Source organism: Gopherus flavomarginatus, chromosome 1 (assembly GCF_025201925.1).
Source record: "Gopherus flavomarginatus isolate rGopFla2 chromosome 1, rGopFla2.mat.asm, whole genome shotgun sequence".
NCBI lineage: Eukaryota > Metazoa > Chordata > Testudines > Testudinidae > Gopherus > Gopherus flavomarginatus.
This window is the reverse complement of record NC_066617.1, coordinates 30,877,680-30,897,756: the sequence shown is the minus strand read 5'-3', so window position 1 is coordinate 30,897,756 and position 20,077 is coordinate 30,877,680. Positions and strand designations below refer to the sequence as shown.

The 20,077-nt window shown below is 45.2% G+C and overlaps 1 protein-coding gene across 10 annotated transcripts in view; it reads right to left on the bottom strand.

Annotated features, from left to right (window-relative positions):
• Window positions 1–20,077, bottom strand: part of CBLL1 (Cbl proto-oncogene like 1) — a 169,460-nt gene that overhangs the window by 6,524 nt on the left and 142,859 nt on the right. The window contains exons 2-3 of one of the 10 annotated variants that reach the window (XM_050925861.1): window positions 760–4,866; window positions 597–628 (exon numbers count right to left, since the gene is read on the bottom strand). The exons of 1 other annotated variant lie outside the window; for it this stretch is intronic. Coding sequence is in view for 5 of the 9 variants with exons in the window: in XM_050925792.1 (XP_050781749.1) it covers window positions 4,980–5,081; window positions 5,946–5,958 (115 nt within the window). In the remaining 4 variants the exon portion in view is untranslated. Of the gene's footprint in view, window positions 1–596; window positions 4,867–4,979; window positions 5,082–5,366; window positions 5,595–5,945; window positions 6,274–20,077 lie in introns of those variants that run through there. 8 more of the 10 variants (XM_050925792.1, XM_050925783.1, XM_050925852.1 and 5 more) reach the window with 8 other exon arrangements.

Genomic DNA, 20,077 nt, shown 5'->3' with positions numbered 1-20,077 from the left:
TAATAGAACAGCTGAGATGGGGCTCGATTAATAAAGAATTAAAGAAGGGTACTATTATTAATGCAAATCAACCACCATTTACAGAAAACAGACCTTATCAAACTAACTTGGTATCTTTTATTTATGAGATTACAAATTTGATTAATAAAGGTAATAGTGTTGATGTAATATACTTAAGACTTCTGTAAAGCATTTCACTTGGTATCGCATGACATTCTGATTAAAATCTAGACCAATATAAAATTAACATGGTACATATTAAATGGATTAAAACGGATAGGCCTCAAAATGTAACTGTAAATGGGGAAATCGCCATTGAGCATGTGTGTTTCTAGTACAGTCCCACAGAGACTAGCTCTTGGCCCTATGATATTTAACATTTTTATCAATGACCTGAAAGAAAATAAAATCATCACTGATAAAGTTTGCAGATGACACAAAAATTGGGGGAATGGTAAATAATAAAGAGGGTGGATCACTGATTCAGAGCAATGTGGATCGCTTGGTAAGGTGGGCACAAGCAAACAATATGTGTTTTAATATGGCTAAAGGTAAATGTATACACCTAGGAACAAAAAAATGTAGGTCATACTTACAGAATAGGGAACTCTATCCTGGGAAGTAGTGACTGAAAAAGATTTGGAGGTTATAGTGGATAATCAGCTGAATGTGAACTCCCAATGTGATGCTGTGGCCAAAAGAACTAATGTGATCCTGGGATGCATAAACAGGGGAATCTTGAGTAGGAGGCTGTTTTACCTCACTGTATTTGGTGCTGGTTAAACTGCTCCTGGAATACTGTGTCCATTTCTGGTGCCCACAATTCAAGAAGGATGTTGATAAATTGGAGAGGGTTCAGAGAAGAGGCATGAGACCCATTACAGGATTAGAAAAAATGCCTTATAGTGACAGACACAAAGAGCTCATCTATTTAGTATAACAAAAAGAAGGTTACGGGCTGACAATTACAATATCTACATAGAAAGAATATTTAATAAGGGGCTCTTCATTCTAGCAGGAATGGTATAATACGATCCAATAGGTAGAAGATGAAGCTAGACCAGTGGTCACCGAACAGTCGATTGCAATCGACTGGTCGATCCTAGAAGATCTCTGGTGGTGCAGCAGGGCTGCTGCTAAGCCAGGCTCCGTACCTGCCCCGGCCCCACGCCACTCCCAGAAGTGGCCAGTGCGTCCTGTGGTTCTGGGGGGAAGGGTCACCCTCCACATGCTGCTCCTGCCTGCAAGCATTGCTCCTGCAGCTCCCATTAGCCAGGAACAGGGACCTGCAGATAACAGAGCTGCAGGGGCAATGTTTGCAGAGAAGGCAGCGCACTGAGCCATGTGCCGTCCCCCTTTCCCAGGGGCTGCAGGGGCATGTTAGTCCCTTCTGGGAGCAGCGTGGGGCCGAGGCAGACAAGGAGCCCGTCTCAGCATGGCTTGCTACCTGGTGAGAGGCTGCACCTCAACCCCCAGCCCTGAGCCACCACCCTGAACTCCTTCCTGCACCCCAAACCCAAGCCCTGAGCCCCGTCCCAGAGCCAGCGCCCTTTACTCCCTCCTCCACCCCAACACTCTTCCCCAGCCTGGAACCCCTTCCTGCACCCAAACTCACTCCCAGAGCCCACACGCCGCATCCCCTCCTACATCCCAACCCCAGGCTCAGCCCAGAGTCCCTAGCCACATTGCGAACTCCTCAGCCCCAGCTTAGACCCTGCATCCCCTCTAAAACCCCTACCCCAGCCTGGTGACAGTGAGTGAGGGTGGGGGAGAGTGAGTGACAAGCGAGGGGGGTGGAGTGAGTGGGGCAGGACCTTGGGGGAAGGGGCCAGGCAGATCCTAGGTTGCCCTTAAATTCAAAAAGTGATCTTGGGCATAAAAAGGTTGGAGACCACCAAGCTAGACAAATCCAGACTGGAAATAAGGCATACATTATTTGAGTGAGGGTAATTAACCATGGGAATAATTCACTACAGTCGGTGTATTCTCCATCACTGACAATTTCCAGATGAAGATGGGATGTTTTACTGAAAGATATGATCTGAGAATTATTTTGAGGAAGTTATATGGCCTGTGCTATAAAGGAGCTCAGACTTGAGGACCAGAGTGATCCTTTTTGGCCTTGGACTCTATAACATCTTATTTAATACATCACTGGAACATCAGTGACCAAATATAGCAAACAGAGAACTACCAAGGCTTTACCAGCACATCTGATAACATATATATGTACAATTAAAAGCTAATCCTCCTACACACATAGGAACGGCCATACTGGGTCAGACCAAAGGCCCATCTAGCCCAGTATCTTGTCTTCCAACAGTGGCCAACGCCAGGTTCCCCAGAGGGAATGAACAGAACACGTAATCATCTAGTTTTCCATCCCCTGTTGCCCATTCTCATCTTCTGGCAAACAGAGACTAGGGACACCATCCCTACCCAACCTGGCTAATAGCCACTGATGGACCTATTCTCCATGAACTTATCTAGTTCTTTTTTGAACCCTGTTATAGTCTTGGCCTCCACACACACACAGCTCTTAAGAGCTGTTTTAAACCTTAAATCTCTGGTGCAAGGGACGCGAGAGACACCTTGACACATGCCAATTCCCAAAACAATGGGCAAGGACAATGTCTAGGCAATAAATAGGGTCCTCATTACATGAAAATATTATGCATCTGTATTTTGCTGTAGCACCTACAAACCCTAGTGATGGATCTGAACCCCATTGTGCTAGGTGCTGTACAAACACAGAAAGACAGTCCCTGCCCCCAGCAGTTTACAATCTAAGTATAATACTTAAGTATAAGACAAGAGAAAAATATGGAGGAGTACAAAGTAGTAATGAGAGACACAGATGCAGTTTGGACTAGTGCATCACATAGGCAATATAATCAAGCTTGTGTATGTTCCTCATATTAGGAAATCGTGAATACTTTTATAATAAAGCGTATGATGCTGCTCATATGCATTCCTGGGCAGCCAACTTAAAGGAACACTGCAATTTCAGTGCAGAGGTCAACAGGGGGAGCAATTTTGAGTTGCATGCTGAGGCACTGCAAAAAAGCTGATAGTCCCTGTCTGCAGAAAACTGATGTGTCTGCACACATGGAATAGAGAGATTAGATATACATTTTAGGCCATCCAGTCCATCTCATTGCTAGTGTAGATACATACAAGAAAAAGTTACATTCTGGTACTTCAAGATCAAAACCTTCTGAGAAAAGTAACAAACATGATTACGGGGCTTAATTTGGCATTGAGTAATTGAAAGAGGTATTATTTTTCAAGAGAAGAATAAAAATCAAGCATGTATCAGTATGGCTAAACAGGAGAAAAAGTAAGAACTGTTTAGAATGGTAGAGAATGTATTTATAATCAAGAGTAATGGGATGATACCGCAAGTTAAGTCCCCTCTATCTGAAAACCTAGCTAGTGTATGAAATACAGTATTCCAGATAAAAAAAGCATATGTACCTCCTTTCTGTACTTGCACGTGCTTTTACACGGGAAACTCTTCTGGGCAAAATAACTCTTCTGATTATTTATTGGGCAATTTACCCCATGTGCACTAACTGTGCTAACTACACAGATAACATTGCAAAGAAAAAAGAACTATAGATCAAATATTAGAAAAACTTCCTAACAGGGAGATTACTGGGGCTGTAACCATTTCCCAAACACTTGGAGGATTTAAAACTAGTCCAGATAAAACACTGAAAAAGTTACAGAAAAGAAAAAACCTATAGTGACTTCCAGGAAGTAGACTAAAGGTCGGCAACCTTTCAGCAGTGGCGTGCCAAGTCTTCATTTATTCACTCTAATTTAAGGTTTTCTGTGCCAATAATGCATTTTAACATTTTTAGGTCTCTTTCTATATGTCTATAATATATAACTAAACTATTGTTATATGTAAAGTAAATAAGGTTTTTAAAATGTTTAAGCAGCTTCATTTAAAATTAAATTAAAATGCAGAGCCCCTCGGACTGGTGGCCAGGACCCGGGCAGTGTGAATGCCATTGAAAAATCAGCTCACGTGCCATGTTTGGCACGCATGCCATAGGTTGCTTACCCCTGAAGTACACTGACAGATCCAATGTGTCTTTTCTAGCTGTTAAATTCTATGGGCCACATTTGTCTGGTGTAATTCCAATGACTTCTGAAGTCAGTGGAGTCACACCACAAATTAACACATCTCTATGAATCTCCGAGTCTCTTGTCACAGTTCTGATTCAAATAAAAACTACCAGAGCCCACTCAAATTCATGTAAGAGGAATCTTACGCTTATGAGTTTTTATAAATTTCAATTTTCAGTTGTGTTCCAACACATTTTAATTAACTGTCAGTTAGCAAACAACTGTAGCTTCTTATTTAGTCACTTGTTTCTGTACATGATGAATAAGGCTGCGAATCTTTCACAGAGATCACAGATTCTGTGACTTTCCAGGACCTCCACGACTTCCACAGCAGCAGCGGCTGACCCACACCAGCCTCTACTGCAGCGGCTGACCCGCACAGCCTTTACTGCAGCGGCCCCAGGCAACTGATCCCAGGTGCTGCGCCAAAGCAGAAGTCCCAGAGGGGTGGAGGTGGAGCCTCAGGCTATCCTGTGGCCTGTAGGGGCAGGGCCATAGGCCGTCCCATGGCAGCGGGCCGCCCAACCCCCCACTTTTACTCAGGAGCAGCAGCTGGGCCACATGTCACCCGCTCTTCCCAGGAGTAGCAGCATCAGCAGTGCTCTGGGCTGCCACCCACCCCCAGATGCATTGCCCCTCCACTCCAGCCAGTTAGAGTCAATTAACAGTATTTTTAGTAAAAGTTACGGACAGGTCACTTGCCATGACTTTTTGGTTATTGCCTGTGACCTGTCCATAACTTTTACTAAAAATACCCCTGATTAAATCTTAGCCTTAGTGATGAACTCTAGCCTACATTCAAAGTAATCCCCAAACCCAAGCTATATATACACAGCAGTTACAAAAGGTGTGCATCCAAGGAGGATTTGCAGCAACCAGGTACAGAACAGTGTTCAATTCAGGTATTTCTACGCCAGAAACTTTGAGGACATCAACATAGCATGCTGCAAGCAGAATAAGAAAATAAAGTTTTAACCAATGCCATGATAAATTTTAGAAAAATCTTGATATTTTACTACTCAAAACCTTGATTTTTAAATGCTCCTCTCAGGCCCACACATCCAGTAAAATGCATGGAATATGCTGCCAAAGGAGCAGCATAGTACACTGCATATTTGAACCTGCAACCTTTATATTAGTCTGCAATCCCTACTAACTTGCCTGCTTCTTAGACCAACGGATGAGAACCAGTTACAAAAAACGCAGCACGTTATACAAACAGTCCATACTCATAGCATAGCAGATATAGCCAGGTGTTGCCCATTCTCTGCTAACTACACACCAAGAGCCAGAGTCCCTTGCTAAGTTAGTACAAGGTGGACCGATCCTTCAGCCCGAAATGAAGGACCTCGGCCACTGCTCTGGCAGTGACGTCTGGGCGAGTTCTGCTGCGGGACCCCCCGTCCCTACCCCAGCGCATGGCTACGCGGGCGGCGGAGGGGGCCGCACAAACCACACGGCACCTAGTCTCACAGCCTGGGGCTGCGCCCACGTCACTGCTCCCCCGGGCGGACAGTCACAGCGGCCTTGGGATCGGCGCCTGCTCCGCGGCGGGGCCCGGTGAGACTCGAGGCCGCTGTCGGGGTGGGGGTTGGGGGGCGCGAGGGCTGCGAGGCCCGGCCGAGTCCCCTCCACCCCACACCCTGGGCCGGCAGCGCTGGGGTCCAGCCCGCGCTAGGCCCCGGGCGCCAGGCCGCTCCCCGGGCCCTCGCCCCTTGGGGGTCTGCCCGTGGCCGGCCGGACCGCGTAGTGCCCCGGGGCGGGCCCGCCCGGGTATAAATGCGGCTCCCTCCCTCTCCCCTCCTCACCATTGTGGTCCATGATGCGGCGCGGGGCACTGTGGGAGCGGAAACCACTGTGCCGGAAGGGCGGGGCCGGAAGCACCTGGACAACGGAAGCGGAAGCTGTCCTGTCGGGGCGGGGGTTTGCTCAAAGGAGAACCGACCTGAGCCGCGCGTGCCCGGGCAGAACGAATAGGTCCCGTGTAAACTACGGCTCCCAGTGTGCACTGCGGCCGGACCGGGGACTGTAGTTCCCAGCATGCTTTGCGGGCGCCACGGCCCATGTTGGGACGTTTACTCTTCGTTGAAGGCCTGTCTTGGCCCGTGGCATGCCGGGAGTTGGAGTCCCACCGTGAATTGTTCTCCGCTCCGGCAGCGGGGCCGGAGGCGCTCTGGTGGGCCGCGCGCGGGGCGGGGCGGGGCGGGTTGGTGTGGGAGCCCGCGGCGCGTCCCACAAGGTCCGCGCCCGGCCGGGTGCGAGCCCTTCGGGCTCCCTCCAGTGGCTCTTTCGGGCTTTTGTCCGCAGCTGCGTGATCTAGACGCGGACTCTGGGCTCTGACTCAGTGAAGAGAGTCTCCCCGTATCGCGCGGCTCCGGCAGCTGGTGCATTATGGAAAACACCAAAGGTTGCAGGCCTGGCAGTGAGTGAGCAACATGCCCCCGAGGCTCACAGGCAGCGCTTCCCCGGGCTCCAACTCTGCTGTCTGAACCAAGCCCGGCCTGCGGGATCCTGTAGCTCTTCTCTGACCTCGCTGGGGTTTGTCGGGATCTTTCTGGTGCACACACAAAGGTATTTCCTTTGCAGGAGTCACCTAAGGGAATGTCACCAGCTACCTTAGATATGTACAAAAAGAACAGCAGTACTTGTGGCACCTTAGAGGCTAACATCTATTTCAGCATAAGCTTTCACGGGTTACAGCTCACTTCTTCGGATGCATGGAGTGGAACACACAGACAGAAGATATTTATACATAGAGAGAACATGAAAAGGTGGAAATAGCCATGCCAACTGTAAGAGGCTAATCAATTGAGATGAGCTATCTTCAGCAGAGGAAAGAAGGACAACTTTACATGGACGGTTTGTTTACCTGCAGTGTCTGCAGGTTCGGCCAATCGCAACTCCCACTGGCTGCGGTTCGCCGTTCCAGGCCAATGGGGTCTGTGGGAAGCGGCACAGATCTGCCGAACCTGCAGATGCTGCAGGTAAACAAACTGTCCCAGCCTGCCAGCGGATTTTCATGACAGGCCACTGCCAAAGGTTGCTGATCCCTGCTCGGGGACCTCTTGTAATTTTTCTCTGACCCTAACTTATATTTGCAATATCTAACTTTGTATAGAAATTCAGTAGAATACAGTCATTTGTCCAGGCTTTACCCTTATGGTTAGTAGGCAGGATGTGGAGCTTTCAAAAGGCCTCTGCAGACATAACAGGAGCAATGAGTTCTTGCAAGTGCAGGGGAGGACAAAGAAGGGAGCACTTATTTCTCTCTCAAGAGCCATGGGAACCATGGGCGGCAGGTGAACTGCGGGCTCAGGGAGGCTAGCCTCTGGCCCGGTCCTGCCTGAGACCCTTCATGATGTCTATTGTTGTTCTTCTTAAGAGCTTGGATGGGTGTATTCAGTTAAAAATGTAATAGAAACCCATGAGAACATTCTTATCTGGACAACTGTAAATATACTGTGCCAGTAAACTCAAAACACATACAAACATGACTCAGATAATAAATGTACATGCAGCCCATGACTGTGAATAATTGTCCTATACTCCCATTCTGCATTAATTCATCTTGGATTAAAAAAAATCATATTTTAAAAGGAAAATGTATTTTTAAATATCCTTGTATTTTATTATTACTTTTTTTAAATGCTCAGGCAGCAAAAGTGAGAGACAGAGCCAAACCAAAATACTGGATACAAAGCCATTTACATTTGAGGAAAGATTTAATCAGGATTCAAACTTCAGAGTGACAGCCCATCTCTAGCAAGAGAAAAATGTTCTGCCAGTGCCACTCTATTATTTTGTGATATTCCTTACTACATGTTCCTCAGAAAAATAAAAGCCCAAATGGTTTCTAACAGTTTTAAGTTAATCAAAATATTCAGTATTTTGTAAGTGTTTACAGTTTCTTTTATATAAAGGTATATAAAATGGACAACAGTTGATGAGAAGTAAAGTTTCTGAGGGAAATTGGCCTGATCCTTCATTGTTGCAGACACAGCACTTCCATTGACATCAGTGGCAGTTTATTTGAAACTCAATTCTGCCACCATTTTCAGATCAACATACATAAGAATAGCAGTGGCAAGCTCTGAGCAAGTTTGTGAATGTGGAGATCAGTCCTGCAAGGTGCAGAGCACTCAAGCCTGACCCAATGAAGCACTAAGCACTTGAATAGACCCTGTTATAACCACAAAGGGAAGGGTAACAACTCTCCTGTATACAATACTATAAAATCCCTCCTGGCTAGAGGCACCAAAATCCTTTTACCTGGAAAGGGTTAAGAAGCTCATAACCTGGCTGACACCTGCCCCAAAGGACCAATAAGGGGACAAGATACTTTCATATTTTGGAGGGGGAGTGGGGTGGAAGGCTTTTGTTTGTGCTCTTTGTTTTGGTGGTGTTCACTCTTGGGACTTGTAGAAGGGCTCGGCCGAGGCTCGTCCCTCTGCAGGGCGGTGGGGGATTCCACCGCCTCACAATAGTTCGCTATGGGCCCCAGCCCTGGGTCAGGGATGGCCAATAAACAGTCAGCAGCTCGGGCCCTTAGGCAGGGGCTGAGCCAATAGTTCAGGATGAGCCCAGGCCCTGAGTCAAGGCGGGGCAGCAAACACACAGTCAGGAGCTCAGGCTTCTGAGCATCTGGTGCGAGAAAGAGATTGCCACCTGTGAGGGGGATGCAGGAGACTCGCTGCTGTGTCAGTGGGGATCCTGACCGCAACACACTGACATGGGTTCCAGCTGGGCTGTGGCCAGACCAGGGTCAGATGCCCCAGGGCTACTTCCGGACTCCTCCTCATAGGGTACCTGGGTTAGGGCAGTGTTCTCGGAGGTTTCCACCACCATCAGTTCTTCCGGGTAGCGGGTGAGGGATAGGCTCGGCTGCTCCTCAGCATAGGTGGCAAGGAGTAGGTTTGGCTGCTCCTCAGGCTAGGTGGCAAAGGGTAGGCTGGGCTGGCCTGGCCAGTCCTCGTGTTGGCCACAGCCTGCCGGCATGTCTGAACCTGGAGCTAGGCCACAGGCATTTGGCCTCTACTGCAGCTGGCTTTCAAGTGAGCTCTGCAGTTGCTCTTTTCTACTTCCTGTCCTGCGCCTGCCCTCTGGGGGGGCGGGTGCAGGACATGCTGGCTTCACCTACATTAGAGCTAGGGGAGGCTCATCCCTCCGTGGGGCAGTGGGGGATCCCACCGCCTTGCCACAGGACTAAGAGGGACCAGACATCAATCCATGTTCTCCAAATCTTTCTGAACAGGTCTCTCATAATTCAAACTTGTAAGTAACAGCCAGGCAAGGCATATTAGTTTATCTTTGTTTTCTCAACTTGTGAATTTTACCTTTGCTAGAGGGAGGTATCCCTGTTTTGTTGTAACTTTGAAACTAAGGCTAGTGGGGGTTCCTCTGGGCTCTTTGAATCTGATTACCCTGTAAAGTTATTTTCCATCCTGATTTTACAGAGATGATTTTTACATTTTCTTTTTAATAAAATCCTTCTTTTAAGAACCAGACTGATTTTTCCATTGTCCAAAGACCCAGGGGTTTAGGTCTTTGATCGCTTTGTAACCAATTGGTTAGGATATTATTCTCAAGCCTCCTCAGGAAAGGGGGTGTAAGGGCTTGGGGGGATATTTTGGAGGAAGAGGAACTCCAAGTGCTCCTTTCCCTGTTTCTTGTTAAATCACTTGGTGTTGGCAGCATACCACGTTTTAATCTAAGCTGATAAAAATAAGTTTAGGGGGCTTTCATGCAGGTCCCCACATCTATACTCTAGAGTTCAGAGTGGGGAAGGAACCCTGACAGTCCCATTGATTCTACTCATGCTTGTGTTTTGCTGGATTGGATGAGAACTCTCAACACCTTGCAGGACTGAGCCCTTTGTGCTTTTAAAAGTAGTAGCCTATTTGACTGTCCTGAAAACCCTTTGTTTATCCATAGGCTAAGTACAGCATCACACTGTTATGCCAGTGTTTCAGCTCTGCCAGAAAAAGGACCATCTCTGGGTAAAGGCCCAATCCAGCTCTCGGTGAAGTCGCTGGGGGTCTATCAACTGACTTTAATGGAGGTTCAGCAAGGTTCTCAGAGATGTAATCTGTGCTATTTAGTGCTTGGCTTCCCAGCTGAGACTGCCAGTTAATGCCAGTTGTGATGGTGGTAATTTTCTGTGTGCAATGTGTGTGTGGCTGGTCCCATTGGAAATTTTGTGTGATACTTTAATTACAAATTTTATTTCGCTGTAATTTTAATATGTGAAGATATCAAAATGATCACAAAGTTTAGACCATAAATGTGATGTAATCTAGAAACCTATGTATTGTAAGGACTACGTATGGTTTTTATGGCATGTTTTTTCAACATTGTATATTGGTAGTTGCCACAAGGAATTTCAGTTTTAAAAACTAATTTATTTACAATTTAATTTAATTTTTAATGTAACAATTTGTGTAATTTTTCATCTAAACATATAATCATTACATGGGAACAATCATTTCTTACATAGCCAATATAAAGCCTTAAAAACAGAAGTTAAAAATGTTTTCTTGTAATCCTAAATTTTGTGTAAATTATTGCACTAGGGGTTGTAGCATAACTTTTAGAAGTCCACATTTTTTAGAAGAATAGAAGCAGTTTGTAGAGCATTACAAGAATGAAACAGTTTATGCAGATAATTCTTCATTAAACCATTGATACTGTTATATCCCATTTCAAAAACCAACCTAGATATTAAGTCAGATCTTTGCTCCAGGTTTATAGCAGCCTGTTCCACAAATTCCATTAACTTCAATGGGACTATTTGTAGACTAAGATACTGTTCAATCTAGATATGTTTAATTTCAGTAATGATTATTAACCAGGAGTCCATGAGTTACTAAAAATAGCACTAATGAACCAAGACTCTTAAGTAATAGTCCCTCTTATTGAGCCTTATCCATATATATGGTTAACATTTTATAGCAATATAGTAAACAGTTTTGAGTAAAAATTTTTACCTCCATTTCTGTTATATAAGGGATTTTTTTATATTGAGACTGTAATACTGCAACAAACCCAGGAATTATTTTGAATGACTAATAGATAAATTTTAAAGACGTGTGTTGTTGAATGCAGTGGTGTTAACGTCCTGCAAAACTAATTACATGGGATTGCAGATCCTTTTTAGGTCAGGGCCTAGGGCTGCTACTGCCTATTGCTTCTCTTTTGTGAGGAATTTATTATTTATATTACAGTAGCACCTTGAGGCTTCCCATCAGGGTTGGAGCTCCATTGTGCTAGGCACAATACAAATACATAAGAGACAGTTCCAAGAAAAGCTTACAATCTCCTCAACCTCTGGGGCTGAGTTACCATGAAGAAGCTATTTTTTCCTATATGCATTGATATACCTGTGGGTTATATACACAGACCAACAAACCCTAAAACTAGTTGCAATTTCTGTAATGGTTATGATGATCTGCCTCCCATATCTTGCCAACACTGATTCTGTGAACAATTTTTTCTGATCAGACTTGACTGTTTCAAGGATTACATGTCAATAGACAAAATTTGGAGATGTATAGAGATCTGCAGAGTTCAGACAAAGAAATTAGTGTTTTCTTTAAGTGCAAAGACAAGTCCCCGTGCAGAAGACGCTTATATAGTATTGGTGCCTGAATATTGCCATGGAGTCCAAGATATCAGTAATAGTTTCCCTTCATGAAGCAAGTCTGCGCATGGCCTAATGAAATAAGTTTTAAAAGATGGGGGATGGTGAGAGGGAAATGGGTGATTAGTTCTGTGTACACACCATATTTTAAACAAAAAAAACTTTTGCATATGTATTACTATACAACCAAGGGGTTCAGGGCCGGATCCAGGCACCAGCTAAGGAAGCAGGTGCTTGGGGTGGCCAATAGAAAAGGGCGGCACTCTGTTTCTGATTAGGGCGGCACATCCAGGTATCCAGGTCTTTGGCGGTGGGTCCCTTGGTCCCTCTCCTCTTTGAGCTGCCGCCGAAGTACCGCCGAAGAGGAAGAGAGGAAGTGAAGGACCCACCGCAGAAGACTGAAGTGGGCCGATTCAGCTGCTGCCGAAGTGCTGCCGATAGGCTTGCTTCCCCCACCGCAACCACCACCACTTCCACCACTTGGGGCGGCAAAAAAGCTGGAGCCGGCCCTGACTGAGTCTGCCAGGAAATAATTTTAAAAGAGGCTGTAACCTGAAGCCATCTCTCTGGTTGGCAGCTTCATCTCAGTAGTCAACCAGGGAGATGACCTATACCCAGTAAACACTGGTTGTCAAGTAGCAGGTTGAACCCTCACAAAACAATCAATCTGGAGTCAGGCTGTTTCTTCTTCAGTCCCTGAGGTAACTTGAAAATGTTAGGGGTAAATTATGGCTTTTAGAACTGGCTGGTGGATGGGGAGAGCAGTTTCAGGTGAAAGCATTGAGCCTTTGTAGAGTAGAAGCTGGCATAAAACCTTGTGGGTGCTGGAGGTGGAGAAGTGTGAATACATGTGGCACCTGCTACACCTTCAAAAAAGATTCACTGTGAGTTCCCTCACTAGCATGGACTGCTAGGTGAAGAGGGAGGGCAGACTTTGGCCATCCCACAACCCATTCTTTGGGTGTGTCACAGTCAATATTTTCCCTGGATCAGCCAGTCAGCTGCCAGAGTCTGTAGAGCCCACAAGGACTATGTGTTTTGTTTTGTTTTTATTTTATTTTTTCTTGATTGACTCCATATATCAGCACCGCTCATGCTGCTATAGTTAAGATAAATATGCATACATCATGGACACATGCTTTATTTAATTAAAAGGATAGCTCCATACCTCCTCCTGAACATCAAGTTCATCATCAAGCTTGCCTGTTTCTGAGAAATCTATTGGTTCCTTAGATTCCTGCATCAGTGAAATCTTAACAGAAAAGGTTAACAGGTATTGTGAATGTCAAGGTATTTTTCCCCCAGTTTGAACTTTAGCGTCCAAAAGTGGGGACCTGCATGGACACTTCTAAGCTTAATTCCTAGCTTAGATCTGATAACACTGCCACCAGCCAAAATATAGTATTTGGCACACTTTCTGTTCCCCCAAAACCTTCCCTGGGGAACCCAAAACCCAAATCCCTTGAGTCTTATAACCAGGAGAAATAAATCATCCCCCCTCTTTTCCCCCTCCCAGACTTTCCCCTCCCTGGGTTACCCTGAGAGGCTACACTGATCCAAACTCCTTGGATCTTAAAACAAAGAGGAATTAACCTTCCCCCTCTCCTTTCCCCCCACCAATCCCTGGTGAGTTCAGACCCAATCCCCTTGGGTCTTAAACAAGGGGGGGGAAATCAATCAGGTTCTTAAAAAAGAAAGCTTTTAATTAAAGAAAGAAAAAGTAAAAATTATCTCTGTAAAATTAGGATGGAAAATGTTTACAGGGTAGTCAGATTTATATAGCCTAGAGGGACTCCCTCCCCCCTAGCCTGAGATTCAAAGTTAAAGCAAACAGAGGTAAAACTCCTTCCAGCAAAATACACATTTGCAAGTTAAGAAAACAAACATAAGACTAATCCGCCTTTTCTAGCTAGTACTTACTATTTTGAAACATGAGACACTGATTCAGAAAGATTGGAGAAACCTGGGGTGCACGTCTGGTCCCTCCTAGCCCCAAGAACGAACAACGAACAAAACAAACAGCACAAACAAAGACTTCCCTCCACCAAGATTTGAAAGTATCTTGTCCCCCGATTGATCCTCTGGTCAGGTGTCAGCCAGGTTCACTGAGCTTCTTAACCCTTTACAGGTAAAAGAGACATTAACCCTTAAATATCTGTTTATGACAGTGAACAAAATGAATGTTGCAATAAAGTTATGTTGCCATGAAAAGCCTTGGTGTTACTGCCTCCGCTTATAAAAACCTGCTGCTTACTCATAATTAACAAAATTATTCTTTTAGCTGTTGGGGTAGAGACTTGTGCTTTTGATGCTGAAGGCCGTGGTTATAATCCTGGTGATGACTTATCGTCTGTGTATATGCAGCCATAGGTTAGTTAAAATGGTATGCAACCTTTTTTAAATACATAAATATTGCAGAGTAACTCCTCCAGAGTCTGATATGACAAGCAAAAATGACCAAAAATTCAGGGCCCCATACTGCTGTATTTGTGAGGACAGTCACAAAAATTGAAGGCCCCTAGTGGAGTGAGTGTATGGCCTTAATCAAGACTGCATATTCAAGATGGGTGTAGGCAGAGCCAGTGCTCGGCATAAGCAGACTAAGCAATTGCTTAGGGCCCTGAGCAGCTCAAGCTTTTTGGGCCCCCCTATTATTAGTGTGTTGTAGAGGGCCCAAAAATATTTATGCTTAGGGCCCCCAATGGGCTAGCACTGGCACTAGATGGAGGCAGAGTTAGAACTTTAGGGCCTCTTTGTAATGTATGGAGGATTTGAATTTATCTGTTCAGTGTTCTAAAGTTTCTCAGGAATTGCAGGGAGCACTGGTTCACTAAAAGTTTGTGTTGTTGCAGAGGCGATGTGGGGGGTGGGGCATGGGCATGTGGGGTCAGATACCCTTCCTCCCTCAGATTTGTTGCTTGGTTGGACTGAGCAGGTTCACGTGGACTGAGCATGCTCAGTAATGCTGCTGAAGCCAGTTGCCCTCACTCTGCGCACGCACGCGCACACACACACACACACACACACACACACCCCCATCGGTAGGCATGGGTATCTCTGGCTGTGCCTAGCACAATAGGACCTCAACCTTTACTACTGCAATATAAAATGATACATAGTAATTAGTGGTTTTAGAGTAGCAACTGTTCATTTTATAGTAATTAATAATTCTCTAAACAGTTAGAAAAGATCTGCAGGCCATCAAACACACAACACAAGCTGTCCGGTTTATAAGCACCTTGTATGAAAATCTTTTGCTTTTTTTAAACAACTCTTCATGTAGTTCCTAAAGCTTTTTCCCTTTACCACAAATTGTGAAAACTATTTACAGCAAGTGTATGATACAGAAAAATAAATGGTATATGGTCCTCACCTTTTCAAAAATAGAATCCTGGATGTCTCTGTGCATAATTTCATGCTGTATGTAAAGCACAACATCATGCACAGTCAGGAAGAACGTGTCTTTTCTGATGTTATCGTCAAAGAAGCCACATGGTTCCAGCTTTCTTATAATGTTGTCTGAACAAAAAACAAAGTTATAAAAGACTGATAAATTTGAAAATAATTGAAGAAATAAGTGTCAAAATAGAGATTAACAATTATAAATAATAAAATGTATAGAACTATAATTCTATCATAGTAGGTTCTCTCTAAGTTAAATTCAATTCTCCCCAAGACTTTTTGTACCCTGCAGACACAGCCAGAAACAGTTTAACTATTTATTTGTTTAAAAGAGCCGTTCAGTTCACTTTTAACTATATTTACTAAAACAGTACTTCTACAGATACAATCCACTGATCCTTTATTACTTTTATTCTATCCTTCACGCTGTGCATTAGAGATAGTACATATATGTTTACCTTGATGTGATGCCATGTATACAGTCACATCAATTCTCTCGAACTGTTTAACTATCTGGAAAAAAAAGGGGTAGTTTGCAATAAACATTTTCTTATACACATACATTTAAGAAACAGTATTTGTATTCACAAAGTTTAATTACATTTTTCATTTCCTTTGAGCATTTGCACCACAATCCCGAATCATGTGTTCTTTGATTCATAGGAATAAAGGAATTGCCAGACCCAAAGTCCATCTACTCCAGTATGCTGTTTCTGTCAGTGGCCAGACTTTGATTACTGAAGGCAAAGCTGACAGTGCCATCTATGATTATGGTTGCATGGCACTATGGACATACTCTGGGAATGAACTGGGGTTGTGCAGTACAGAAGGTTGTCTGTGGAAGTGGTTCTCAACCAGAGATCCGGGGCCCCCTGGGGGGCCGTGAGCAGGCTTCAGGGAGTCCGCCAAGCAGGGCCAGCATTAGACTCGCTGGAGCCCAGAGTGGAAAGCAGAAGCCCCACTCATGGGTCTGAAGTCCTGTCATCTAGGGTTGAAGTCGAAACCTGAGCAATGCAGCTTTGTGGGGGGCCCCTTTGGTGTGGGCCCCAAGCAATTGCCCTGTTTGCTACCCCCTAGTGCCAGCCCTGGCTTTTATATGCAGAAAAAACAGTTGTGGCACACATCGAGTTTTTATAGCATATTAAGCGGGGCCTCAGAAAGAAAAAGGTGGAGAACTTATGGTCTGTGGGACCCCTGCCTCATTTGTTGCAGTAGTTGGAAGATGCATGGTGAATAAGGGTGAGGATTACAGGAACAGAAAATATTTTTTTGCAGGTAGTTACTAATTGTTCCTCATTTTCTGGATGTCCAACTTAATAACCTGGGATCTGAATTGCAGAAGTGCTGACCACTCAGGAACTGCAGTTGAAGTCAATGCTGTGAACATACCAAGTGCTATATAATGCTAAGTTCTCTGAAAAATCAGATCCTATGTGTCACCTACTGGGCACCCACAATTAGTGGATACTTTTCATTTTAATCTCTCTGTGCCTCAGCTCCCCATCTGTAAAATGGGGATATTGTGAACATATATTGATTAATATTAATGTAGTCAGATACTATAGTGCTGAGTGCTAAAGAAAAGTCCATGAGGAAATTAATAGTTTTCTCTTCGTGGCAATGTCTGACTAGTATGTGGTAAATAAGGCATGGGACCAGACATTGAACAATGAGAATAAAACAAAATATTGAATAGCTTCTCTTTAAGTGAGTGCTGGCCATCCTGTGCACTGACTGAAGCAGTGATCCCATGGAAAAAATATGCGATCATGAAAATTAAAGATAGTAGCAATGCATAGGCACAAGGAGGCCAAATTAAGGTTGCACAAGCATCTTAAGTCTGGCATTTTCTAATGCTTAAGTGCTTGTCTTTACAACCTTAATAATGTTTTTATTATAGTTTTTTTGTATCTAATTTATAAATAGACCAAAATCTACCTGTTGTTACAGAAATATGAAAGATGTGTCACAAACCAAAATAAACTGAGAAATGCAAAATTAATTTCAGCCAAACTGCCCCTAATTAACATACCAATGACTAATACTGCAAAGGGGAAAAAAAAAGACTTACCATTCTCATTGTCCTCACAGCTACAACATCCAAGAATTATATACCTCCAAAGTCAAAAATTAAACTGTGGATAGGCACTCTGGGGACATTCACTTTGACTGGGAGTTCTGAATTCCAGTCCACTTGGATCTCTACTTCTTTGGTTGGAATTTTAAGATCTTCAGGATCATCGAGATCTTCATCAGACTCAAAAGCTTCATTGGTAGCCCCAGAATCACTGATGATGCCATTCTAATCAGAACAGATAATATAAGAAATATATCACTTAATCAGGGACAAAGATTTTGGAATTTTTCCATATTAGCTTATTTAAGCAATAATGGCAGAAGCATTTTTTCCTCATTTCTTCACATATGACTGATCCTGCACTAAATGACTTAAATGGAAACTAGATTGAGCCAATAATTAGCACTTCCCCCTGCATACAGTGTATTTTCTTTTCTGTTTTTTTTGTGCATTAAGGGAGGAGAGCCATATGGGAAAACCACTGTCCAGAAAACAACTAACAATCTTCCACTTGAGAACCTCACCCTATAGAATCTTTACAGTTGATGTTTTTATTTTTGAATTATATATATTACATTTGTTGCAATAACCATCCAAGGGTTAAGAATTGTTGTTACTTACCTGAAAATTTCATCATATAAACTTGAAAGAAAACAAAAATCTAGCATCCTGCAGTATAATATCTGGCAAAAATTGACACTTATTCCCAACTTCAACTGTGAGGACTTCAATAGGATATCTACATTCCACATTTGGACACTCATATAAGCACTTAATGGTAAAAATGGCCATTTTACACCTAGCGCAATAAATGTTGCCCCATTTAAGCAGCTGTGGAATGCCCTGTTGGCAGGAAAACCAATGCAATTCTTCTGCATATGGAAGGCAAGATATAAGGAGCCTGTGTAAGGGATTTGCACTTTCTGTGCACCAGAATGCAGCTCTGAAGGGACTCCTAGTCTATAACTTCGTAAAACAGAGGTAGGGATGAGGAGGAGTAAAGGAAGGACCAGGTAATCCACTGTGTCCAGATCCACTGGCCTTTCTCTCCCCTCCCCAACATACTGTGGGCACAGCTGCCAATGGTCACTCCAACCTCAGCCCCAGTGGTGAGCTCCAGCTGGTTCGCACTAGTTGGCAGGAACCGGTTGTTAAATTTAGAAGCCTTTTTAGAACCAGTTGTTCCAAGACAACCGGTTCTAAAGAAGCTTTTAAATTTAACAAAGGCTCAGGCAACTGTCCACCCGGCCCCAGCCCCAGCTCACCTCCCCCTCTCCCCTGAACGCTCCGCCCTCCTTCTCCTCCCCCTCCCCTGCTTCCCACGAATCAAATGTTCGTGGGAAGCCTGAAACAAGGAGCAGGCAGGTAAACCGGGCGGGGGGCTCCAGGGAGGTATGGCGTGCACGGCCCAGTCCAGCTCCCCCTGGCCCCGGCCGAGTGCCCCCAGCTCAGGCTGGTCCCGGCCGAGCGGCGCCAGCCCGACCTGGACCGGGAAGTCGGGCCCTGTGGCGCCAGTCCTTGCCGAGCGGCACCGGCCCGGGGAGTCGGGCCCCACGGTGCCTGTCCCGGTGCCGGCCGAGCGGCTTCGGCCCAGCCTGGCTCAGGGAGTCGGGCCCCGGGGCGCCGGTCGCGGTCCCAGCCGAGCCGACCTGGTCCGAGCCCCAGGCAGTGTGGTAAGGGGGCAGGGAGCAGGGAGGGGGTGTTCAGTAGGTTGTGGGAGGGTGGATAGGGGTCGGGGCAGTCAGAGGCCAGGGAATGGGGATTGAATGGGGGCAAGGGGCCCGGGGGGCAATCAGGATGGAGCAGGGGTTGGATGAGGTGGGGGGGGCAGTCAGGGACAGAGAGAAGGGGTGGTTGGATAGGGCATGGGTCCCGGGGGGCCATCAAGAATGAGAGGAGGGGTTGAATGAGGCAGCATGGGGCAGTCAGGGGACAGGGAAGGGAGGGATGGGTTAGGGGTCCCTGGGAGGGGTGTCAAGGAACATGGGAGGTTGGATGGGGTACGACCCCTGCAGGGGGGCATGACCCCCTAGTGAGGTGAGGAGGAGGGAACCTGTTGTTAATATTTTGGCAGCTCATCACTGCTCAACCCCAAGGCTATAGTAGCAGCCACAGAGGAGTTCTACTGCTGCCTGCATGCTGGAGGGAAAGGATTTCTTTTACCCAGGCCCTGAAAATACTCTAGGGTAGAGTTCACTAGATAGGTCAAGTTCTGAAGATGAGATTCAAACTGACACCTCATATTTGAGATTTGATTATCCTCTTCAGGTGCCCAAGTTTGAACATATTGCCCTTTATCAGGAGAATTGTCCAGTTAGTTACACATTATCAGCAGTTAATGGCTCCCCTCCATAACGAGTACTGACCAGATGCATTTTGACTCTGAAGCAGCCACAATGGTCTATAAAGCTTTCATGTTGCAGTGGTTTATGATGCAGCATTGATCTTTATTGCACCTTGATACACCTCAAAGCATTTAGATGCAGCACTGGATGGTTACAGCTCTCGGTGGGCCAAGAGGACTTCCTCTCCCTAGTGAGCGTAGGTGTATGTCCACTTACCAGACTTGACACTATGTGTACATTGCCCTTTCTGTGTAATCCTGGGTGTCTCACACAGTCACATCCCAGTGCCAGGGACTTCCCCTTCCCAGCATATCACCAAAAGAGAGATGAGTGATCAATAGTCATATCACTGTGAATGATATGAGAGTGCACTGTGCTACACAACTGTGCTCCTTAGGCTTCTCAGTGATCATCTGAGGTTGGTGAATGGATACAGAGTCACAGGTCCTTTCCTACATCCACCTATATTTCACCTACACA